The sequence below is a fragment of the Pecten maximus genome, chromosome 15 (genome assembly GCF_902652985.1).
Source record: "Pecten maximus chromosome 15, xPecMax1.1, whole genome shotgun sequence".
Lineage (NCBI taxonomy): Eukaryota > Metazoa > Mollusca > Bivalvia > Pectinida > Pectinidae > Pecten > Pecten maximus.
In genome coordinates this window covers 10,908,254-10,935,642 of record NC_047029.1, presented here as the reverse complement: position 1 = coordinate 10,935,642, position 27,389 = coordinate 10,908,254, and the positions used below count along the sequence as shown (strand labels likewise).

Sequence of the window (27,389 nt, the reverse complement as noted above, 5' to 3'; positions counted from 1 at the left end):
AATTGGTTGTTGTATGTTAAAATTATGTGCAAGCATGATTATGTTCAAATAAATGTAGAATTTTGTCTTTTGGAAACGTTGTTTACATTATTGATTTTTAATTCATCTTGGATTGAGTGCCTGGTAATGTGCTGTGGTGTGTCGTGGTCTTTACAGTGTCTTCAAACAACTTAATTTCGATATCTATGAAGCCTCTAGTCATGATATTTTGCTGGTAGATTTCTGGGATTAAGTCAAGCAAAATTTGCTAAAATAAAAAGTAGCCTAGAAATATAAATTTAAGCTAATAGGTTCATGTGTTATGGCTAGTGGATTTTAAAGCTCACATGACACAAAGCTCTAGTGAGCATAATGTATGGTGCCACAGAGGTTTGACACGTTCCTATGACCCCAGGGTCAAACCCCCAAATCCATATTGAACCCCAGGGTCCAACTCCAAGATCACTTATGTAACGGAGCGCTTGATTAATTAAATTTAAATAACTGCCTCTGCTAGGGATCGAACCTGGGACCTCTGGCTTACTAGACTTATGCTCAACCGATTGTGCTAAAGAGAAGATCACTAGCCAAGCAATATACTGTAGCTAGTATTTACTCCTCTCTGAGAAAGAACTCGTCCTTGAGTTTCCAGGGTGTATGACAATGCTTTCACAAGTAACAAGAAGTATAATTCCCAGGTCCCTACATGGGTGACAATGTAACAGAGTGCTGGATTACTTAAACTTAAATCACTTCCGCCCCTATGGATCAAACCCAGGACTTCTGGCCAACTCGCATAGTGGGCATAGTCTGAAATGTGAATGACCACCATCTTGAAAACACCATTATAGTCCACTATCATCTGATGGTGAGCTATTCAAATTGCCTTTCATTCTTGGTCCATCATCCGTCTGTCCATAAACAGTCCTTATTATTACTAGTTCTTAATAAGGTCTTCATGGATCTTCTCATATTCTATAGGTAGGTTGCCCTTGCAAATCCCTATTTGTGTATGATCAATATTGAGTTCAGACTGATTGGAAAATTATTGCTTTTTCTCAGAGACTTCTAGATGTATCTTTCTCAAATTTCATAAATAGCTACTTCCTGATCTGTAGTTGTGCATGCTAAATTTTGAGACTGATTGGGGAAAACAAAATAATAATAATAATAATTGGAAGAGAAAGCCAAGATGGTAGTGTAAGTCAAAAATATATGTGGCTTAGCTTGTTGATTTCAGCCTAATTTCTGCATCACAGATGGTTTATATCAGCATCTTAGTAAAATAATTGAACTCTGTTCTGTTTCATAAGAATGAAATCTGTATGTTTGCCCTCGATAATAAGCTACCCGTTAGCAACCAGGTTCTCATTCCACCAGACAGGCATTGTCTTCCTAGCCTACTACCTACTTTTTCGAATTCATTGTGTTATAACTTGCTCAATACTTGGTCAATTTCTTTGTGTGAACACTTGTTTGGAGGATTAAACATTCTCATAATATTGATATATAATAAAGCTGTAATATATGAAAATTACAATTTTTAAAATGTTATCTCTCTCATGGAGTTACCACCCTGGATACTGTTATTATTTATCGACTGTTGGTTTGGAATTTGTGTCAAGTCCCTGTGTTGGAACCCGGGTTGGAGAGTGTCCTCATAAAAATGATGTTTTCCTTAATTTCTGTGTCTTCTCCAATTAGGGAAGTTGTTATTGGGTGTATGTGGTAGCCATTCTGATCTACCAGAGTTACTTCCCTTCATTTCAATCTGTCGGTACATATATATAGCAATAAGCTTGACAGCTTGAGGTTGCATGGCATTTGGCATGCATGTATCTGACACGGTTTCCTAATATAAATGTCCTTGGCCTTATTTTAAGTTCACAGATCATGTATGTTAAAAGCTTTCAAGAATCTTAGGTTCTGTAGTGTTGTAAATTTTCCTCATATACCTTTACCAGTATTTCTAGCACAGGATCCAGACCATGTCTCTGCCCTGTTTACCTACAATCTACTTAAAATTCATGTTTTACCTTATGGTACCATTATAGGCCTATTAAAAGAAAATAAAAAAAATATTGTTTTAATCTACCTATATGCAACCTCCCAGGAACTGTCCCTTATCCTAAAGGGGAGAAGAAGAAAAAAGAAAGGGAAAAAATCCTAAGTTTGTAAATGTTAGATTTGTTGTCAAGGTCAAGTCTAGCTTGGTCAAACTTCTTTGGCCAGTCTGCACATTCAATGTATATTGATCGGTTTCAAGAACATTCTGTACATTATAAGCAGGTGCGCTTTAAATTTCCAGATAAGAACACACCTACGCTGTCATAAGGCACGTTTACAAATTTATGCCATTAACGTGTTGACACTTAACGCTTGGATGCACACGAGCTGTCATTACATGTAAGAGCTTTCCGCCATGTGTTTACATTATTCCTATAGTTACTGACCCCAAGAGGTTACCCAGTAATTCTTATCCAATCAGCACGTCGAATAGCCTTCAACCCTTGTGAGAAATGGCTACTTCCTGTGTTATGTCTTGATACGGCGGAGTTGGGTTACCAGCGCCAGTGTGTTAATACATGAAAACATGAATGATTATACATTTGATGACGACGGCAACCCCGTCTTGATGACTAACGGGGCATCCAAAAGGAATTTATATTCGGAAGAAGAGGACATTACGAATATTTTCGATGTCGGTGGAGATGGTTACGATGTTACACTCTCAATGGCTCAGGAGACACTTACCTGGACTAGCGTCAATCCAAACAGAGGTACGTTATACCCCATCGTAAATTCGCGTAAGTTATAACAAAAATTCTTGAAATCAGATACTTACCCCGTTTAAAAAATGCACATTTGCACATAATGGGAAACTTATTTCTTTGCCTGTAATGACCTATTAAATTTGGCTGTGTGTGTGTTTTTTTTGTACCCAACATGAAAGTATGGTTATGAGTCATTATTTGTGAACATTAAGGAATAAATCAGAGGTTACCTTTCGTTAAGAACATAACTTTTTCTCATGTAGATATCTATATTACAAAAAAAAGAAATACAAAAAAAAACCACAACACATTCTTACTGAAATGTTCCTCCTTTTCCTCGAGGGCTACTGTCTACTGTACAAGTCATGGCACCTTTCAATTTCTTTTTTGCTTTATGTAGCTGCTGATGTAGCAGATAAGCAGCATTTGGCACTGTTCAACTGCAACAGTAGCTACTCGCTGTGTTTAACTTTAACCTCTAATGTTTCTAGAAATTTTTGTTATCCAAGAATTTATGTAAAATCATATTATTCCACCTTGCCAGTCTGCTCTACTGCATTTCTGGTCAATCTAGAGAGGAATTCTGTCTTATGTGAAGCTAAAGTTACATGTAGTATAATAGAATACAGCTTTATCTACTACACTATAAAATTAAACCCAGCCACACTAATTCACCTTTTAAATGTGTTTGTACCCGAACACCCATCGTCAGATACCCACAGCTATTTGCACTACACTTAGTGATAAGCAAAGATCAGTGCAATCTACTGTCGGTACCAATGTAGCATTGTGTAGTGTACTCCTATACAGATATAAGGTCTTATTCCATCTGCTTACATTGGTGTAGCCCGAGTTTTCTCTGGCCCTGTTACCATGTCTGGTACATGGTGACAGGGCAAGAGAAAACTCGGGCTAACATTGGTGTTACATGACAGCCTGTCAAAAGTTTCTTTTCGTGTTAACCTCTAATATTATTGGAGTAAGTGTAATGCAATTGACAGGGTATCCAAAGACCGAAAAAAAAACATATACCCAGGTTCTAACTCCAGCGAAGCCTATCCAATAGTTTTAATATGGAGTCAACAAGACGAAATGTAAAAGGAAAGCACAATGTTCCTCCATCAGTGATTGAACATAAAAAACCTTGAGTTCAACCGTCAGAAATTCTAATATTTGAGCAGTCCAATAATCTTTATATAGCTAGGTTCACAATGTAAGTATTAAATTTTATAATGAGATGTGTAATGTTTATTTTATAGTGGAACCTCAAACATTCAAAGTTCCACCAACTATAACATTTGTATTAAATATCTAATTATAAGCTTTAAATACCACATATAACCTTCCAATACCTTTATGTATATTTGATTAAAAACTGCGACATGATTACATGTTAGTATTAAAAGCTGAAAAAATCAATGCTCTGGCTTCAACTTCAGTTGTCTGTGTTTCTTCTGTAAAGCAGCCACAGTTTTTCTGTCTCAAAAATCAAAATAAGCAGTGTACATGTATGTATATGATGCTACTTTTGTATGAAACATTGAGAATGCTGCGGTGGCTGTATAATTGCTATAAGCTGTAGACATTTTAGACCTATACAAACTACTGTACATGTGTTACAGCTAACTTACATGAAAAGTTATTGAGATACATATATTTGATTATTCGTTGTAGGCCATCAAACACTTGATAAAATAACAAACAAAAAATTTCACATTTTCACAAGATTTTAAACTGATGTAATTTCAATATTTATGGAATTTGCAATTTACTCTAAGAGAGAGCGAAGTTTTAGTAGCTGATAATGAAGCAGCTTATTTAAGTATCATCTTACAATGTTTATAACACTATCATCCAGACATCAAGGAAAGAACTGAACAGTTTTCCAGCGGTAATCGTGATCTGATAAAATCTTTGTAAATAATTAATAGTTGTCCCTAACATATACATGTAGTATTATTCATGATAAGAAACTACATAGTTTTAAATACTTTATGAGATTGGAAAGGATGGGACCATTTGTGTTGAATTGAATGATTTTGACCTAAATAGCCACTGTCTAAACAGTAAAATTAGCAGTATTACTCTAGAGCTGCATATTGTTTTTCTGTATGTAAAAACTAATATGTTGATATATCAAAACACAACTAATCTGTTTTATTGTCAGTATATTTCCGTTTTTATCGTATAATTAGCTGTATAGATGGTTAAGGTACAGTAATGTTGAATAATTGATGGCAGGGGTGTTAGGTAATGCTATTTATAAGCTGAGCGTATTGATTACACCTTGTCACACAGTAACACATCATTGTGTAGACCAAAAAGGGTGATTTCATGTCCAAACAGAACTTGGTGCACTAACTGGTATCAGTGATTAATTACATTTCGGGGCAGTGCGATGCAGACAACATTTTGCTAAAGGTTATTAATTTATATAATATTATGCTGTTTGTGTGAATAAAATACCTACAGTCTGAACATGGTCCAGAAATGACCTGCGTCTGGGTGCCGGGGTGAACCCGGGTGATTGTAGTCCAGCTATATATAGCTAGGTTCTAGAATGAACAGATGACTAATTCAGTTTCTTTTGGATGACAAAGTTAGAAATGGTTGTGTGCTTTTCAGGGGCCTGTTCATTTATTTGGACAAACTGGTTTGTCAGTGAGTTTTTAAATGTAATATTTCAAACATATGTCTTGAGGGACCTTCGAATGTTAATACAGCTCTTGAAAGTCTTTGTCAAGACTCATCTGAAAACAATATAAAATCACCAGGTCTGTCTTTATTTCATAAACAAACAACACCGGTCCAAGTTGTCTAACCGTTTGGAACTCAATAACGAAAATGGCCCTGGACATATTTGACTTAATACATCTGGTTTGATTGCATCTATAGGAAATTGTTTACCGAGATGATTGTAGTCAGTTTTAACTGTGTTCAATGGTTAAATACTGCAATAAATTTGTTTAATCCGTGTTAGGGATCAGAAGAGGACAAAGGGTATAATTGCCCTTTTCCATCCAGGGCTTTTTAGGTCATCTGACCCGAAGGGTCACGATGACCTATAGCCATCGTGCTTCGTCCGTCGTCATCCGCCGTGCGCCGTGCGCCTTCCGTAAACTTTTCACATTTCAATCTTCTTCTCAAGTTCCGCCAGTGGGATTAAGCTGAAACTTGCCAGAAATGATCATGAGATGGTCCTGACCAAGTGTTGTTATTTTTCGGGTCGGTCCGAAATCCAAGATGGCCGCCATAGCCGCCATTTTGAAAACACATTTTAAACTTCTTCTCAAGTTCCACCAGTGCTGTTGGGCTGAAACTTGCCAGAAATGATTCTGAGATGATCCCGACCAAGTGTTGTTATTTTTCGGGTCGGTCCGAAATCCACATTTTAAGCTTCTTCTCAAGTTCCAGCAGTGCTGTTGGGCTGAAACTTGCCTGAAATGATCCTGATATGATCCCAACCAAGTGTTGTTATTTTTTGGATTGGTCTGAAATCCAAGATGGCCGCCATAGCCGCCATCTTGAAAAACACATTTTAAATTTCTTCTCAAGTTCCACCAGTGGTATTGAGCTGAAACTTGCCTGAAATGATCCTGAGATGATCCCGACCAAGTGTTGTTATTTTTCGGGTCGGTCCGAAATCCAAGATGGCCGCCATAGCCGCCATCTTGAAAAACACATTTTAAACTTCTTCTCAAGTTCCACCAGTGCTGTTGGGCTGAAACTTGCCAGAAATGATCCTGAGATGATCCGCACCAAGTGTTGTTATTTTTCGGGTCGGTCCGAAATCCAAGATGGCCGCCATAGCCGCCATCTTGAAAAACACATTTTAAACTTCTTCTCAAGTTCCACCAGTGCTGTTGGGCTGAAACTTGCCAGAAATGATCCTGAGATGATCCGCACCAAGTGTTGTTATTTTTCGGGTCGGTCCGAAATCCATGATGGCCGCCATAGCCGCCATCTTGAAAAACACATTTTAAACTTCTCAAGTTCCACCAGTGCTATTTAGCTGAAACTTGCCTGAAATGATCCTGAGATGGTCCTGACCAAGTGTTGTTATTTTTCGGGTCGGTCCGAAATCCAAGATGGCCGCCATAGCCGCCATCTTGAAAAACACATTTTAAACTTCTTCTCAAGTTCCACCAGTGCTGTTGGGCTGAAACTTGCCAGAAATGATTCTGATATGATCCCGACCAAGTGTTGTTATTTTTCGGGTCGGTCCGAAATCCAAGATGGCCGCCATAGCCGCCATCTTGAAAAACACATTTTAAACTTCTTCTCAAGTTCCACCAGTGCTATTGAGCTGAAACTTGCCTGAAATGATCCTGAGATGATCCTGACCAAGTGTTGTTATTTTTCGGGTCGGTCCGAAATCCAAGATGGCCGCCATAGCCGCCATCTTGAAAAACACATTTTAAACTTCTTCTCAAGTTCCACCAGTGCTGTTGGGCTGAAACTTGCCAGAAATGATCCTGAGATGATCCGCACCAAGTGTTGTTATTTTTCGGGTCGGTCCGAAATCCATGATGGCCGCCATAGCCGCCATCTTGAAAAAACACATTTTAAACTTCTCAAGTTCCACCAGTGCTATTGAGCTGAAACTTGCCTGAAATGATCCTGAGATGATCCCGCCCAAGTGTTGTTATTTTTCGGGTCGGTCCGAAATCCAAGATGGCCGCCATAGCCGCCATCTTGAAAAACACATTTTAAACTTCTTCTCAAGTTCCACCAGTGCTATTGAGCTGAAACTTGCCTGAAATGATCCTGAGATGATCCCGACCAAATGTTGTTATTTTTCGGGCCGATCCGAAATCCAAGATGGCCGCCATAGCCGCTATCTTGAAAAACACATTTTAAACTTCTCAAGTTCCACCAGTGCTGTTGGGCTGAAACTTGCCTGAAATTATCCTGATATGATCCCCACCAAGTGTTGTTATTTTTCGGGTCGGTCCGAAATCCAAGATGGCCGCCATAACCACCATCTTGAAAAACACATTTTAAACTTCTTCTCAAGTTCCACCAGTACTGTTTGGCTGAAACTTGCCTGAAATGTTCCTGAGATGAGTCCGACCAAGTGTTGTTATTTTTTGGATTGGTCTGAAATCCAAGATGGCCGCCATGTCCGCCATCTTGAAAAACACATTTTAAACTTCTTCTTCAGTTCCATTGGTGCCATTGAGCTGGAAATGGGTGAGGATGTCGAGGAAGGCGAGCCAATATAGTGTTGTTATTTTTTTGGCCTCGTAAAAACTTTGACATGGCAGCAATGGCGGCCATTTTGTAACATGATTGCGCAATCATGGTTTTCCTGAACAACACCTATTTCAAACTTCTTCTCAAATTCCACCGGTGGGATTCAGCTCTAACTTACCAGAAATGATCCTGAGATGGTCCTTACCAAGTGTTGTTATTTATCGGGTTGGTCAGAAATCCAAGATGGCCACCATGGCAGCCATCTTGAAAAACACATTTTAAACTTCTTCTCCAGTTCCATTGGTGCCATTGAGCTGGAAATTGGTGAGGATGTTAAGGAAGGAGGGCCAACAAAGTGTTGTTATTTTTTCGGCCTCGTAAAAACTTTGACATGGCAGCAATGGCGGCCATTTTGTAACATGATTGCGCAATCATGGTTTTCCTGAACAACACCTATTTCAACCTTCTTCTCAAATTCCACCGGTGGGATTCAGCTCTAACTTACCAGATATTATCCTTAGATGGTCCAGACCAAGTGTTGTTATTTATCGGGTCGGTCAGAAATCCAAGATGGCCACCATGGCCAACAGTGCCACTATACACTTGCTAGAGAGAATACATACTACATTAATATAAGGGTTTTAATTTAGAGTCGGATGACCGTTAAGGCCCCTGGGCCTCTTGTTCTTAGGGCTTTTGGGGGCTGGTAATGGATCGCGTTCCCAATTGAAATCATTTCATATGTAAGTCAAATTCCCAAAATTCGTCGTTTACTCATGGAAAAATCATTCTTAGTTCACCAATTTTATTCCCAAAATAAGATAAAGGCCTCATCCCTAACCAGTGAGAAAAAAACCTGCAGTCTATCCTTCCGTCAGGCTGACCCACTTGTGACTAAAACCAATCTTGGATCAGTTGTGTTGGATTTTAATCCAGTCATCATAAGTACTTTGTCACAGAAAGTGATTGTGATTGCTTTTCATATCTGGAAGTCAAAATTAAAGATCATGCATTATTGACAAATAAAAATTTGGTTCTTCACAATTTTTTTTTTCAAATTCTATTACCAGTAGACATATTCCCATCACTCTTTTTTGGTGCTTTCCTGAAAAAAAGGGCTTACTTGCAATAGTTTTTTAGATTATTATGTCAACTGTTAGTTGAGATCACTGAAAAAATACTGGGGAAAAATGAGTTACTGCAAAACATTTTTAGAAGTTCTTTTTTTTTGTGGCAGAAAATTAAAAATCTAATTTAAAAATGAAATAATTATAAAAAAGTATTGCATTACGTATGAGATGTGGGATGATATGTACATCTTAAGTTCTTCTATATTTAAATGGTTTTACATAACAAAATTTAAATTTGAAATTTAAAGTAGAATAATTATAAACAAGTATTGCATTACGTATGAGATGTGGGATGATATGTACATCACAAGTTCTTCTATATTTAAATGGTTTTACATAACAAAATTTAATTGCCAAAGCACTGATCAAGTGGATGTGTATTACTTTATCACGATACCTTGTCATTGTGTGGGGTGTTTGGTCATGTTTACACAACAACATGTAACGGGCCAACCAAGAAGGCTTTAAAAGTTTACCACATTTATTAACACCTCACTTCCTTGTTGTCAAGTCTCCTACAGCGCGACTACTTATGATCAAGAATGTTTTTTTTTCAGTTGTGTACCTAACAATTTTGATGGGGTTTACTGGATGTAGTACATGTCATATTAAACAAATGTTAATAAAATCAATAACATGCCAATAATTTCCCCCAAAATTTAGACAAGAATTTTCAAAACTTTTAAAGTGTTAATGAAATTTTTAAAATCCAATTATTACTGTAAATGTACTATTTTAGCGGTAATCTTATTAGCGCTAGAAACATCATGCTAAATAATGAATGCACTATTTGCACTTTCTATATACTGTTTCTATATATATCATTTAATAAATTTGGCACACCTGAATTCATCTATGCGCTAATCTGTTAAAATTCAGAAATGTGTTAAAATTTGAGTACACTAAATAAAGTATGTATACATGCAGTAATCAAAATTGAAGCGAAGCAAATTTATTAGAATTAGTTGTTTAAGGTATAATTTTATCAAGAGGAAGGTCAGATCTAAAAATGTCATTTTAGAGGCTAGACATTTAAAACACACATAATCTCCACTTTAGAAATTCCAAGATGTTAACATAATAAAATAAGGATGTGCAAACAAAACATTTCCTATGCACCATTACTAACTGTGACTTGTAAAAACATGTCGGCATCCCTTATTGGGCCATGTTGGTCAGTGTTGGTCAGTAATGATTATAACCCAAGGCAAATATTTACTCTCAGGTTCAGAGATGGAGTTTTAATAATTGAACTGACAAGGAGACAATTTAAATGTCAACAGAGGTATAAAATTATGATTATATCTATTTATGGTGTTGTACTGTATCATAAATGACAGGTCGACTATTACAGTCAGTATGCTCTGGGGAATTGTTCTAGACTTGCAGCATTGTCCAACTAGCGAATTACTTATTATTGAAGTCATTAAAGTTGACTGACAAGGCTTAGAGTCTGGACACTGGTACTCAACTTTGACTTCTATACTCTAGATGGCATTAATAAACATGCTCTGCGCATGCCCTAGCCCGAGTTTCCTCTGGCCCTGACACCAGACATGCATGCAGGTGTCAGGGCTAGAGGAAACTCGGGCTAGTTCTGCCCATCCAGTTCCACTAATCACAATTATGGACAAGAGAAACATTATATATTTTAAATTGATATGTTTGGAACAGAGGTGCTAGGGAAGCATTCCTGTTTTTTTTAAGCATTAGTTGGAACTGAAATCTTTTCCATTGATTACAAGTAAAGGGTACTTTAGATTAACCTCTTGAGACTGAGGTCAAGCTCATGATCAATGACCTCTAACTGACCATGATATAAAGCACTGACCATCAACAGGTCACTGATTTATAGGGTTTAATCCTCAGGTATTAATAACTTTATTGTATTCACTTTACCTGGACTTCATATACCTGTAAAATGTGCTGTACCTGGCACTAAGTGCATTTAACGAGAAACACACCTGTACGGCTATATAGTAACGGTAGATACTGTTGGTTACATATAGTAGTTTATCAGACCCATTACAGATAGTATTTAATGACCTAGTCCTTAATATGTCCCTAGTATGTATACAGTAACAGGGTTCACTCTGGACCCGAAAATCATGGGCCATTTTGACAAAATTTCACAAATAGTATGGGCCAAAACATAGAAAATTGAAGAAATTTGTGAGTTTTGGTGGGCCATTTTGGAAAATATGGGGCAAATGGCCCCATGGCCCCCTCCAGAGTTATCCCTGCAATAACTGAGAAAAATAGCTCGATTAAAACATTTGAAGTTTTTTTTTTTTTGTAATTTATATTTTATTCAGTTAAACATATATTATCAACAAACACAAGACATCTACATTTTATGGTCATTCACACCTTTCAGCACTGATGTATATTTCTATTATAATTTACTACGCACAAGCTTACACACACACATACACACCAACACACCCCCATTCTCGCCCCCCAGAGTCTGCTAAGCTACGCAAGCTACGCTATACCACCGTACTGACCGAGTGACATATGAAACGAAGGGAAGTAACTCTGATGAATGAGAATGACACACCCCACGCAAACACCTTCCCACACACATGAATGTTCTAGTACATATACATACATGTACACAATACTATACACATATACATGTTCATACGTACTACATATAGTCATATACTAACTATTGCATATGACAATGAGCACACATGCTTTACTACACATACATGTACTATTTTGATATCCATCCATTGGCATGTACACACAGCACTTCCATGAAAACATATCCACATACCGCACCTACTACAACTCAAATATACCCATACAAGTGCACACATACTACACATGTTGTATATATTATTGTATACATACATATATAAGAAAATGCATATTAAACACACATTCTGTTTCTATTATCCTGCTATTCATCCATGTACAGACAAACAGACAGACATACACACAGACAGACAGATACATAAACCAACACCAACCTACTTAGACAGAAAGATACAGACAGACTAAACAGAGACACAGACATATACAGAAAGACTGACAAACATATACAGACAAACAGATACATAGACTAACACCAACCTACTTAGACCGAAAGACTCAGACAGACTAAACAGAGACACAGACATACAGACAGTATTGACATACATAAATAGAAAGATAAATAGACAAAAAAGGGAGAGAAAGGGGATGAAAAAAACATTTGAAGTTGTCTTAATTCATTAATTGACAAATGATGTTGTATACAAACTGCTAATATGTTATAGAGTTATTGACAATTGATGTCTTTCTGAAATTATAAACATTTGAAAGGTTTTTCCCATAGCAATAGTAAGACTGTCTTTTGTCACAACTTGTAACTCATCAGGTATTAGGTCAACACCATTGAAATGTCTACTGACGATGAATGTTTAGACTGAAGCATAGAGTCTTTCTATATCTCTCTATACTGGCATTAATAAGTTATCTTTATGTCAGATTTATGTTAAAATCCTAACTATATAGTTATATATGAAAAAGGGCTTATATATTGATCATACAGGCAAACATTTATCTCCATGTCAGAAATATACCGATTGGAGCATACATATTGTGTAATGAATACCATTCTGATTGTCGACCGAGAAAATCTAACCCAGTCCATCTCTTATCCATTATTACCATTGTAGTTAGGATTTACAATATACATGTATAAAGTACTTCAGTGTGTGACTCCAGTTACAGATAACCATGGTGCATATATATGTATAGGACGTTTGTATACAAGTGATTTAGCATTACTGGCATTGTGTAAATTTTATGTACTTTGTATAAATACAAAAAAAACAAAAGCAAAAAAAAGATTATTTTTTTTTAATTTAAAATGTTGAAAACTCTTAACTCAGATCTGGGCTAATTCAGGGACACAAGTTATATCAAACTTTGTCTAAATTGGAATTTCCACTCTAGTATTTTTCCTATTGTGTACAGTAAATTATGTTAGATTGTGTGAATAATTAATTAAAACAAATGTTTATCCAAAAATAATTGTTCTTTTGTGCAGTTTGGTTAAAATATTGTACTTAAACATCGTTTTGATGCAGTTTACCTCCATCCTACACAACAGATGATCATAAAAGTGAAATAATGAAATTGATTCTCAGTCATTTGTCTGATTGATACAAGGACTCCATATCAAATATCTTTCCAATCATGTTTATTTAAGAATATTTTTTTTTCTTTTTTGTTCTTTGTTGGTGTTGACACTGAATTTTTTACCGATATTTCAATATGACATGTTGATGCATGTTGTTAAAACATCTGTTAAAAAAAGCAGTTGAGTCACACCAGTAAACAACAACAACAACAACAACAACAACAAAATTTCATAAATATTATCATTTTGACATTAAAAAAAATTTACACTACTTTGAACAAGAAAATTATCGCCATTTATTTGATGTCACATGCACAGACAAAACAGCCCAACAATGGATGGATTAATTAGCAAAACAGCCAATTCCATTTTGGCGGGAAAAGTTAATGTCAGCTACCGAAAGTAAACAGGATATGAGTTCCAATATATCATCTATTTATTACATTTCTGTGAGGAATTTTCAACATTTACACCTTGTATTCACATTTACATCATTGTTGATCAGAATCATATTCACAAAATCTAAAAAGTAGAAAAAGGGTGTACTGTGTGCTGAATCAGGGCACCAAACTGACTCACGATCACTGTCAACATTGAATTCCTATGCACTTGGCTAAAGTTTACCAAAGTGTAAAATATCAATTCCATTGATAAGGCCAAATAGAGAATGTATACAAGCTGGAAGTATACTAATATGGCAATAGCTTCTGCAAAGGCCAAGATTCCTGGGTGGGCTTACTACCTGACACCCCATCAGTGAACAGGAGGTCAATGATTGCGGAGGGATAACTGTCTGGGCATGGGCTGTAGTCATACAAAATAAGGTAGCATGGCTCTGTAAAACCAAATTGTAAATGACAAACCAAACAAGACTGAAAAATTACTTGTCTAATTTGTCGTTATGAGGTTAAATTTCTATGCATGCTGATTATGCACCATATGCAGCAGTACAGGAAAACAGGGTTCTGACAATGACATTGACATTGACAATAGTTGAATTCTCACAATGACAGTGATGACAGTTGAATTCTCACAATGACATTGACGATAGTTGAATTCTCACAATGACATTGACAATAGTTGAATTCTCACAATAACATTGACGACAGTTGAATTCTCACAATGACAGTGACAATAGTTGAATTCTCACAATGACAGTGACGATAGTTGAATTCTCATAATGACAGTGATGATAGTTGAATTCTCACAATGACAGTGACGACAGTTGAATTCTCACAATGACAGTGACGACAGTTGAATTCTCACAATGACAGTGACGATAGTTGAATTCCCACAGTGACAGTGACAATAGTTGAATTCTCACAACAACAGTGACGATAGTTGAATTCTCACAATGACAGTGACGACAGTTGAATTCTCACAATGACAGTGACGATAGTTGAATTCTCACAATGACAGTGACAATAGTTGAATTCTCACAACAACAGTGACGATAGTTGAATTCTCACAATGACAGTGACGACAGTTGAATTCTTACAATGACAGTGACGAATGACGATAGTTGAATTCTCACAATAACATTGACGACAGTTGAATTCTCACAATAACATTGACGACAGTTGAATTCTAACAATGACAGTGACGACAGTTGAATTCTCACAATGACAGTGACAATAGTTGAATTGTCACATTAACAGTGATGATAGTTGAATTCTCACAATGACAGTGACGACAGTTGAATTCTAACAATGACAGTGACGACAGTTGAATTCTCACAATGACAGTGATGATAGTTGAATTCTCACAATGACAGTGACGATAGTTGAATTCTCACAACAACAGTGACGACAGTTGAATTCTCACAATGACAGTGATGATAGTTGAATTCTCACAATGACAGTGACGACAGTTGAATTCTTACAATGACTGACGAATGACGATAGTTGAATTCTCACAATAACATTGACGACAGTTGAATTCTCACAATAACATTGACGACAGTTGAATTCTAACAATGACAGTGATGATAGTTGAATTCTCACAATGACAGTGACGATAGTTGAATTCTCACAACAACAGTGACGACAGTTGAATTCTCACAATGACAGTGATGATAGTTGAATTCTCACAATGACAGTGATGATAGTTGAATTCTCACAACAACAGTGACGATAGTTGAATTCTCACAATGACAGTGACGACAGTTGAATTCTCACAATAACAGTGACGATAGTTGAATTCTCACAATGACAGTGACAATAGTTGAATTCTCACAACAACAGTGACGATAGTTGAATTCTCACAATGACAGTGACGACAGTTGAATTCTTACAATGACAGTGACGACAGTTGAATTGTCACATTGACAGTGATGGTAGTTGAATTCTCACAATGACAGTGATGATAGTTGAATTCTCACAATGACAGTGACAATAGTTGAATTCTCACAATGACAGTGACGATAGTTGAATTCTCACAATGACAGTGACGACAGTTGAATTGTCACATTGACAGTGATGATAGTTGAATTCTCACAATGACAGTGACGATAGTTGAATTCTAACAATGACAGTGACGATAGTTGAATTCTCACAATGACAGTGATGATAGTTGAATTCTCACAATGACAGTGACGATAGTTGAATTCTAACAATGACAGTGACGATAGTTGAATTCTCACAATGACAGTGATGGTAGTTGAATTCGAATTCTCACAATGACAGTGATGGTAGTTGAATTTTCACAATGGCAGTGATGGTAGTTGAATTCTCACAATGACAGTGATGGTAGTTGAATTTTCACAATGACAGTGATGGTAGTTGAATTCTCACAATGACAGTGACGATAGTTGAATTCTCACAATGACAGTGATGATAGTTGAATTCTCACAATGACAGTAAAGACAGTAAAAATAAGGTAGCATGGCTCTGTAAAACCAAATTGTAAATGACAAACCAAACAAGACTGAAAAATTACTTGTCTAATTTGTCGTTATGAGGTTAAATTTCTATTCATGCTGATTATGCACCATATGCAGCAGTACAGGAAAACAGGGTTCTGACAATGACATTGACATTGACAATAGTTGAATTCTCACAATGACAGTGATGACAGTTGAATTCTCACAATGACAGTGACAATAGTTGAATTCTCACAATGACAGTGACGATAGTTGAATACTCATAATGACGGTGATGATAGTTGAATTCTCACAATGACAGCGACGACAGTTGAATTCTCACAATGACAGTGACGATAGTTGAATTCTAACAATGACAGTGACGATAGTTGAATTCTCACAATGACAGTGATGGTAGTTGAATTCTCACAATGACAGTGATGGTAGTTGAATTCTCACAATGACAGTGATGGTAGTTGAATTCTCACAATGACAGTGATGGTAGTTTAATTCTCATAATGGCAGTGATGGTAGTTGAATTCTCACAATGACAGTGATGGTAGTTGAATTTTCACAATGACAGTGACGATAGTTGAATTCTCACAATGACAGTGATGATAGTTGAATTCTTGTAATGACAGTGATGGTAGTTGAATTCTCATAATGACAGTGACGATAGTTGAATTCTCACAATGACAGTGATGATAGTTGAATTCTTGTAATGACAGTGATGATAGTTTAATTCTCATAATGACAGTGATGATAGTTTAATTCTCATAATGACAGTGATGATAGTTTAATTCTCATAATGACAGTGACGATAGTTGAATTCTCACAATGACATTGATGATAGTTGAATTCTTGTAATGACAGTGATGATAGTTGAATTCTCACAATGACAGTGATGATAGTTGAATTCTTGTAATGACAGTGATGATAGTTTAATTCTCATAATGACAGTGATGATAGTTTAATTCTCATAATGACAGTGATGATAGTTTAATTCTCATAATGACAGTGACGATAGTTGAATTCTCACAATGACATTGATGATAGTTGAATTCTTGTAATGACAGTGATGATAGTTTAATTCTCATAATGACAGTGATGATAGTTTAATTCTCATAATGACAGTGACGATAGTTGAATTCTCACAATGACATTGATGATAGTTGAATTCTTGTAATGACAGTGATGATAGTTGAATTCTCATAATGACAGTGACAATAGTTGAATTCTCACAATGACAGTGACGATAGTTGAATTCTCATAATGACAGTGATGATAGTTGAATTCTCACAATGACAGTGACGACAGTTGAATTCTCACAATGACAGTGACGATAGTTGAATTCTCACAGTGACAGTGACAATAGTTGAATTCTCACAACAACAGTGACGATAGTTGAATTCTCACAATGACAGTGACAATAGTTGAATTCTCACAACAACAGTGACGATAGTTGAATTCTCACAATGACAGTGACGACAGTTGAATTCTCACAATGACAGTGACGATAGTTGAATTCTCACAATGACAGTGACAATAGTTGAATTCTCACAACAACAGTGACGATAGTTGAATTCTCACAATGACAGTGACGACAGTTGAATTCTCACAATGACAGTGACGATAGTTGAATTCTCACAATGACAGTGACAATAGTTGAATTCTCACAACAATAGTGACGATAGTTGAATTCTCACAATGACAGTGACGACAGTTGAATTCTTACAATGACAGTGACGAATGACGATAGTTGAATTCTCACAATAACATTGACGACAGTTGAATTCTCACAATAACATTGACGACAGTTGAATTCTAACAATGACAGTGACGACAGTTGAATTCTCACAATGACAGTGACAATAGTTGAATTGTCACATTAACAGTGATGATAGTTGAATTCTCACAATGACAGTGACGACAGTTGAATTCTAACAATGACAGTGACGACAGTTGAAATCTCACAATGACAGTGATGATAGTTGAATTCTCACAATGACAGTGACGATAGTTGAATTCTCACAACAACAGTGACGACAGTTGAATTCTCACAATGACAGTGATGATAGTTGAATTCTCACAATGACAGTGACGACAGTTGAATTCTTACAATGACAGTGACGAATGACGATAGTTGAATTCTCACAATAACATTGACGACAGTTGAATTCTCACAATAACATTGACGACAGTTGAATTCTAACAATGACAGTGATGATAGTTGAATTCTCACAATGACAGTGACGATAGTTGAATTCTCACAACAACAGTGACGACAGTTGAATTCTCACAATGACAGTGATGATAGTTGAATTCTCACAATGACAGTGATGATAGTTGAATTCTCACAACAACAGTGACGATAGTTGAATTCTCACAATGACAGTGACGACAGTTGAATTCTCACAATAACAGTGACGATAGTTGAATTCTCACAATGACAGTGACAATAGTTGAATTCTCACAACAACAGTGACGATAGTTGAATTCTCACAATGACAGTGACGACAGTTGAATTCTTACAATGACAGTGACGACAGTTGAATTGTCACATTGACAGTGATGGTAGTTGAATTCTCACAATGACAGTGATGATAGTTGAATTCTCACAATGACAGTGACAATAGTTGAATTCTCACAATAACAGTGACGATAGTTGAATTCTCACAATGACAGTGACGACAGTTGAATTGTCACATTGACAGTGATGATAGTTGAATTCTCACAATGACAGTGACGATAGTTGAATTCTAACAATGACAGTGACGATAGTTGAATTCTCACAATGACAGTGATGATAGTTGAATTCTCACAATGACAGTGACGATAGTTGAATTCTAACAATGACAGTGACGATAGTTGAATTCTCACAATGACAGTGATGGTAGTTGAATTCTCACAATGACAGTGATGGTAGTTGAATTCTCACAATGACAGTGATGGTAGTTGAATTTTCACAATGGCAGTGATGGTAGTTGAATTCTCACAATGACAGTGATGGTAGTTGAATTTTCACAATGACAGTGATGGTAGTTGAATCCTCACAATGACAGTGACGATAGTTGAATTCTCACAATGACAGTGATGATAGTTGAATTCTCACAATGACAGTGAAGACAGTAAAAATAAGGTAGCATGGCTCTGTAAAACCAAATTGTAAATGACAAACCAAACAAGACTGAAAAATTACTTGTCTAATTTGTCGTTATGAGGTTAAATTTCTATTCATGCTGATTATGCACCATATGCAGCAGTACAGGAAAACAGGGTTCTGACAATGACATTGACATTGACAATAGTTGAATTCTCACAATGACAGTGATGACAGTTGAATTCTCACAATGACAGTGACAATAGTTGAATTCTCACAATGACAGTGACGATAGTTGAATTCTCATAATGACGGTGATGATAGTTGAATTCTCACAATGACAGCGACGACAGTTGAATTCTCACAATGACAGTGACGATAGTTGAATTCTAACAATGACAGTGACGATAGTTGAATTCTCACAATGACAGTGATGGTAGTTAAATTCTCACAATGACAGTGATGGTAGTTGAATTCTCACAATGACAGTGATGGTAGTTGAATTCTCACAATGACAGTGATGGTAGTTTAATTCTCATAATGGCAGTGATGGTAGTTGAATTCTCACAATGACAGTGATGGTAGTTGAATTTTCACAATGACAGTGACGATAGTTGAATTCTCACAATGACAGTGATGATAGTTGAATTCTTGTAATGACAGTGATGGTAGTTGAATTCTCATAATGACAGTGACGATAGTTGAATTCTCACAATGACAGTGATGATAGTTGAATTCTTGTAATGACAGTGATGATAGTTTAATTCTCATAATGACAGTGATGATAGTTTAATTCTCATAATGACAGTGATGATAGTTTAATTCTCATAATGACAGTGACGATAGTTGAATTCTCACAATGACATTGATGATAGTTGAATTCTTGTAATGACAGTGATGATAGTTGAATTCTCACAATGACAGTGATGATAGTTGAATTCTTGTAATGACAGTGATGATAGTTTAATTCTCATAATGACAGTGATGATAGTTTAATTCTCATAATGACAGTGATGATAGTTTAATTCTCATAATGACAGTGACGATAGTTGAATTCTCACAATGACATTGATGATAGTTGAATTCTTGTAATGACAGTGATGATAGTTTAATTCTCATAATGACAGTGATGATAGTTTAATTCTCATAATGACAGTGACGATAGTTGAATTCTCACAATGACATTGATGATAGTTGCATTCTTGTAATGACAGTGATGATAGTTTAATTCTCATAATGACAGTGACGATAGTTGAATTCTCACAATGACAGTGATGATAGTTGAATTCTTGTAATGACAGTGATGATAGTTTAATTCTCATAATGGCAGTGATGGTAGTTGAATTCTCACAATGACAGTGATGGTAGTTGAATTTTCACAATGACAGTGACGATAGTTGAATTCTCACAATGACAGTGATGATAGTTGAATTCTTGTAATGACAGTGATGGTAGTTGAATTCTCATAATGACAGTGACGATAGTTGAATTCTCACAATGACAGTGATGATAGTTGAATTCTTGTAATGACAGTGATGATAGTTTAATTCTCATAATGACAGTGATGATAGTTTAATTCTCATAATGACAGTGATGATAGTTTAATTCTCATAATGACAGTGATGATAGTTTAATTCTCATAATGACAGTGATGATAGTTGAATTCTTGTAATGACAGTGATGGTAGTTGAATTCTCATAATGACAGTGACGATAGTTGAATTCTCATAATGACAGTGATGATAGTTGAATTCTTGTAATGACAGTGATGATAGTTTAATTCTCATAATGACAGTGATGATAGTTTAATTCTCATAATGACAGTGATGATAGTTTAATTCTCATAATGACAGTGATGATAGTTTAATTCTCATAATGACAGTGATGATAGTTGAATTCTTGTAATGACAGTGATGATAGTTTAATTCTCATAATGACAGTGACGATAGTTGAATTCTCACAATGACAGTGACGATAGTTGAATTCTCACAATGACAGTGATGGTAGTTGAATTCTTGTAATGACATTGACAGTAATTGGATCTGCCATGAAGGTAATTGTTACCTTACACCTCTATTTTGTATCGATTTCAAGTGGAAAACTGACCTGTTTCTATAGCGTCTCATTACCTAATACTTAATACTATTACATGATTAAAGAATTATTTGTTCACTCACTTTAAAAATAATTTCAGGAGAGAAAGAAACTTCCCATGTTTTCATACTTTTCATATCAAATTCCCAGTCATTTTACGTGTAATCTGACAGGATGAAGCTTTAAAGCTCAATGTTTTGGTGCTTTTCAGCTCGAAAATCAAAAGGAAAAGGATTGTCTCTGTTCAAAACTACGAAGCATGCCCCACCTAACAAGTCGACTCTGGATCTTAAGAATGTACTTGGTGTGAAAATAAAACGTCGGAAAAAGGGTAAAAAAGACGGCGAGGGCATGTGTCTCGGATTTATTGTGTACACCTACGAATTCTTTGGACCAAACGCATTACGGGAGAGAGTTATTGAATTTGAACACCCTAGTGAAAATCTGTGTACGAAATATAGTGAAAGGATATTTAATTACATTAAAGGTAAGGTTTTTCTTTAAAAATAATGATGAAGCTTTTAAATTTTTTTTTCCATTTCAAATAGAAGATATTAGTAATTCTAATTTAAAAAAAAATGTAAATAATCATTATTATTTGTTTAAATAAAAACTTAAACATGTTCCTGTGGAAAAATTAATTGATAAAATGTTGAAACTTTGAACAGTAAAATCTATATCATTTTAAATTTATATTCATTCTTCTTTGGATACAGTTGGACCATGGTGTATGATATTATTTAAAATGAATACATTGTGTATATAAAAAATAAAGTAGAAAAGTATCATCAGACCGTAAATGCACAAAATATTTCTCAACATCAAACTGTTTATATCATATTGTCTGATATTTGTCAGAACTACCTGGGCGACCACAGTCGGTAAAACTGTTTATGCAGATTTTGGCTGGTTATCGCATGAGTAAAGAGTTATACAAAAACAAAGTTCTGCCCCTCATCCAGGCAGCAGGCATTGATGTGGATTGTGTGGGTAAGTAATGTCTTCATATAGTATTCTCTCTCATCTAAGTCTCAGGTTATAGAGGTAGAATTTCGTTAGTGTTTCCCGAGCAAATCTCGGCCAGTATCATTGATGAAGTACATCAGTGTACGGCAATGAGTAAAATCATAAAATTAGGTCACTGTAACCTCCATTTGACCTTTCACTGTGACCTTGAGTGCTTTACTGAAATTCAGTGAAATACAGATTTCTGGAGCATGTGACATCGAGAATAATATTTTGTGGTACTTTTGAAATATAATGTAGATTTGAGGAAGTTTTTTAAAATAACAGTGGGTTAACTATTTGATACAGGTAACTGGTTTTTGATTCCTCTATAACTAACACAGTATTCATATTATTACCAAGGTTTTGGAATTTGATATTTTTAGCACTGTCTTTTATAGTAACACATTATCAGCATATCTAAAGCATTGTCGGAAAAATATTGGTGGCATTTAAAATATAATTTATTTTAATTTGACAGAAATCCAACATTCAGAGTTTATAAAACAGGAAATGGTGCACATCAATTTAGATGACTATGATTGGTAAGTAGAGTTTTAATCTTTTATACCATGATAGATCAATTAGCCAACCTGTCTGAATTCAAAGGAAGGGGAAAAAAAGAAACTTGCCTAATAGTGTTTTTGAGAAACCAGTAGTGGCTCCTTGTTGAATTGCATTCAAATTTTGAGTCAGTCGTCATCTGAGGATGAAATATTTGTCTCCTAGCTGCTGAATATTATTTGGGACATTTTGAAAAATATTCGGTAAAATAAAGGAAAATGTTATTAAAGTGTGCTTTGTAGCCTGTAAGTACTGAGATGACGTACACTATTGTAGTTGTGAATTATTTATTGTTCAGACATTATCAGATGTAGCTTACAAAATTGCTGTTTAGGTTATAATCAGCATGTTGCTTCTGTTCCTTAGCATTGCATGTATGGGAGGTGATGGTACAGTCAACCAGGTGGCAACAGGATTGATGAACAAAATCCAGGCCATGAATGATGTGGAGATCAAGTTGGGCTTTACACCTGCCCCCTGCAATGTACCGCTGTGTATTCTCCCGACAGGTGAGATATTATCTAGATTTACTTATCCTCCACACAGGTGAGGTTTTGTCCGGATTAACTTATCCTCCAGACAGGTGAGATATTGTCCAGATTTACCAGACAGGTGAGATATTGTCCAGATTTACTTATCCTCCAGACAGGTGAGATATTGTCCAGATTTACTTATCCTCCAGACAGGTGAGGTATTGTCCAGATTTACCAGACAGGTGAGATATTGTCCAGATTAACTTATCCTCCAGACAGGTGAGATATTGTCAAGATTTACTTATCCTCCAGACAGGTGAGATATTGTCCAGATTTACCAGACAGGTGAGATATTGTCCAGATTTACTTATCCTCCAGACAGGTGAGATATTGTCCAGATTTGCTTATCCTCCAGACAGGTGAGACATTGTCCAGATGTAGTTAACCTACAGTTTAAACATTGCCCAGATAGTAATGCTCTGATAATGTTTTTGCTCTCATGATAACCAACTGACATCTTGGTATTAAAATAGACATGCCCGAAAAAACGTTTTTAAAAACTGATGTAGATCTAGTATTGTTTATTTTCACTTTTGAAAAAATGATATAATTTTATTAACAAAATGAACTTTGAATAAAAAATAGATGGGTTTAAAATGTTGATGAACATGATTATTTGTTTATTTTCAGGAACAACAAACCAGGTGGCTGGGTCTCTCCTTGGACTTAGTGATACCGTCACAGCAACAATACATATGATCTTAGGTGAGTCGGGGTACCAATCTTTATCATGCATGTATTTAAGGCTGGTACAGAGAGGGGTGGGGATCTCAAAAAGGTAGCAGCTGAAAGGATCGTGTATTTCTACTGTAAACAAAATTATATTGCATTGAATCATCACTCTGTACCAACAAATGTACAATGATCAAAATAAAAACCGTGTGGTGTCTCCTTGGTATCTTAACCTAAATTGGGTCATCTAAAAATACCTTTTTACCTATTTTTTGTACACCCCTAGCAACCTTTATTTATAGGCTGAATCTTGTCCGGACAAGTCTTCCAACAGTTTTCATCTTGAAACCTATGTACTCACAACACGTGTTCACTGAAGTTGTTCGTCTTTGTTTACACTTTTAATTTGCTGTTTTCTCCCTATATGGATTTATTAGTTCCCTACCGGTGAAACCAGGGGGACTATAGGTTTCCTCCCCATCCGTCTGTCTGTCCATCTGTCTGTCCGTCCCTCCGTCACTCTGTACACTCAGTTTTCATCACTTTCCTCAGCCATGCTTCAATGTTTGTTGTTGAAAATTGGTATGTAATTTCAGTATTAATAGTTACTGATCAAGATTGAGTTTCAGGGTTTTTAGGTCAAAGTCACTGTTTCTAATCTTAGCGGGGGCCGGTAGGGGACAAATTGCATTAGTAATACCCAGTACGCTTGTAAAAAAGTGTTTGAAGCCGAGAGGAGTCCGGGGAGATCGGGAATAGGGGGTATAATTATAAATCACCATCCTGGTGACAATTCTGGTGACAATACTGGTTTAGTTTTTGTTTACTGTATTCAATGATAGCATTGTTGATCCATATTGGGCTCTGGGCTAATGTTGGACATACATCTGATAAAAGTTATTAGTATGAAGTGTACATTATTGTAATTCATTTTATTCTGAAGACTTAAAATGTGTTTATTGATTTTTTTTCCTCAGAAATTGATCAGATATTTTGTTTGACCCATAACAATTTCAACTGTTTGTTGGAATTTTAAAAACAAAATTGAATTTGATATTATTTAAAAAGATTTTCGTTTTTTCACAGGTGAATGTTGATAGGTGCACAAACAAAGTTGAATTTGATAATTTGTTTTGTTTTTTCACAGGTAATTACCGCCAGGTCGATATAAGTTCGGTGTACCATGGTGAGAAGTTGCTGAAGTGGTCGTTTATTTCACAGTATGGGTTTGCAGGAAATATACTGAGTATGTACGAACGCTATAAAACCAAGTTAGGTGCTAAAGGGCTGGACGCTGCAGTGTTAAAGGCGCTCACCAAGTCAAAACTACGGTAAGTAAAATCTTTATGTTTTGATTATCTCCCCTGCCTAGATGGATCTCATAGATATTTGAGGCTGTGTGCTTTGATTATCTCCCCTGTCTGTTTGAGCAGGATTTGAGGCAAAATGCTTTGATTATCTTCTATGCCTAGATAGATATCATTGATAAATAGAATCTTTCACCCCTTTTGGCATCCCAAAAAGAGGTGAATGATTGTTTTTCTCTTACCCTTTTTTCCAGTCGTAGTGTGAACCAAATCCAAATGTACATGTATGTACATAAACAACACGTGGACAGCGGATGACTATTGTGATAAGGCTGCAGCAGACACTTAAAACCTTACGATGTTGATTTCATACAAAATATAGTACCGATAAGCTTATCAAAAAGAACACCAAACACTCAGTTAACTCTGATAATTAATACTTATTTCAATTTGAACATTTTGACTACGTTTTAGTAGTACGGGTCAAGTCATAATGACATCCCCCTATCGAGAACAAGAGCACATTCAAAGAGCATGTGTAGCTTGTCTTTTCCCTAGGGTGAGATAAGAAAATCTCACCCCAGTAAAACTGTCCAGGGTAAGAGAAATTTAAGTGTATGTATTTTGATTATCTGCCCTGCCAAACGGGTATGATAGATATTTTAGTCTATATATTTTATCTCCCCTGTCTAGATAGATATCATAGATATTTGAGTCTATATGTTTTAATTATTTGCCCTGCCAAATGGGTATGATTGATATTTGAGGATATATATATATATATAGTATATAAGAAATTGAAATCTGTCCTTGCGAAGGTGAATGTATAAAAAATAACAAAAAACAGATTTTGCCGCAAGGCCTTTCTGCCCTCTCAGGCTTCTTCTGACTGAAGAAGCCTGAGAGGGCAGAAAGGCCTTGTGGCAAAGTCTGTTTTTTGTTATTTTTTATATATATATATATAGACTCTATGTGTGTGTGTTTGGATTATCTCCCCTGCAGGCCATACGAGTGTGAAGTAGAGTACATACCAGCCGACCCTTTACCACACGCTGGAGACCAGAAGGTGGATAACGAGTTCTCTACATGTAGATCAGGGTAGGTTTCCCATCTTTTATTTTAACAAATACAGAGAATTCTATTTTCATATACATATAATTGTCTTCTTTATATGATAACATATCCAGAAATATCTTTTGTTATATAGCTTATTGTCTTTTCTCTTGGGAAGTGTGGGGAGAGATATGATTTATATAAATATGTGTTGATGTATCAAACAGGTGTAGTAGATGTTGGACAGAGCAACTTGATGACTCTGCAAGTGTCACCCACGACACCCAGGTACAAGCCTTTGATCCTCTCAACACATCTAACAACAGCGAGAGCTTCATGGGTAAGTGAAAGGTTAAATTGTCAAAGACAGATCTGTGGTTAAAGTTCAAATGTCAAAGGTAGAAAATTAAATGAAAGTTCACATACTGAAGGTAGATCTGTGGTTAAGTGATGAAAGTTAAAATGCTGAAGGTTAATATATGGTTTAAGTGTTCAGCTGCTGAAGGTAGAACTGTGGTTAAAGTTTAAATGGTAAAGGTTAATCTGTGGTTAAAGTTCAAATGCTGAAGGTTAATCTGTGGTTAAAATTCAAATGCTGAATATACATGTTGTTCTTGAAGGATTTTACAAGCTCGTGTGTTTCATTGAACACTTCAAATATGAGCCTGATAAGGATCTCAGTTGAATATTGAGCTGATTATTTAACTTAACACTCATTCCAAGATCATCTTCATTTCTCAACAAATGATAGTATTGTTTTAAATTGACCTGAGTGCCATCCTAAGGGCTATCTACCCAAAGGAACGACTCTAGGTTTGTCAAACAGATTGAAGGGAATTAATAGAGAAATAAGTAAAGGGACACCCACCATGCATACGATTTATATTGGATGTGTATTATATTGGCATAGCCCTAAGATTTGACATGTTAATTTTGTGTATACTTTTAGATAAGAAATGTGACTTAAATGTTGTCAGTAAACAATAAG

General features: G+C 35.9%; 1 protein-coding gene across 1 annotated transcript in view; it reads left to right on the top strand.

The window, feature by feature from the left end:
* Positions 1 to 2,526: 2,526 nt before the first annotated feature.
* LOC117344265 (ceramide kinase-like protein) overlaps positions 2,527 to 27,389 on the top strand; it is a 45,395-nt gene continuing 20,532 nt past the window's right edge. Inside the window, exons 1-9 of the mRNA XM_033906953.1 lie at positions 2,527 to 2,759; positions 21,479 to 21,754; positions 22,126 to 22,257; positions 22,754 to 22,817; positions 23,203 to 23,345; positions 24,000 to 24,074; positions 25,189 to 25,372; positions 26,351 to 26,446; positions 26,629 to 26,741. Coding sequence (XP_033762844.1) covers positions 2,573 to 2,759; positions 21,479 to 21,754; positions 22,126 to 22,257; positions 22,754 to 22,817; positions 23,203 to 23,345; positions 24,000 to 24,074; positions 25,189 to 25,372; positions 26,351 to 26,446; positions 26,629 to 26,741 — 1,270 coding nt within the window. The 5' untranslated portion in view covers positions 2,527 to 2,572. The remainder of the gene's footprint in view (positions 2,760 to 21,478; positions 21,755 to 22,125; positions 22,258 to 22,753; positions 22,818 to 23,202; positions 23,346 to 23,999; positions 24,075 to 25,188; positions 25,373 to 26,350; positions 26,447 to 26,628; positions 26,742 to 27,389) is intronic.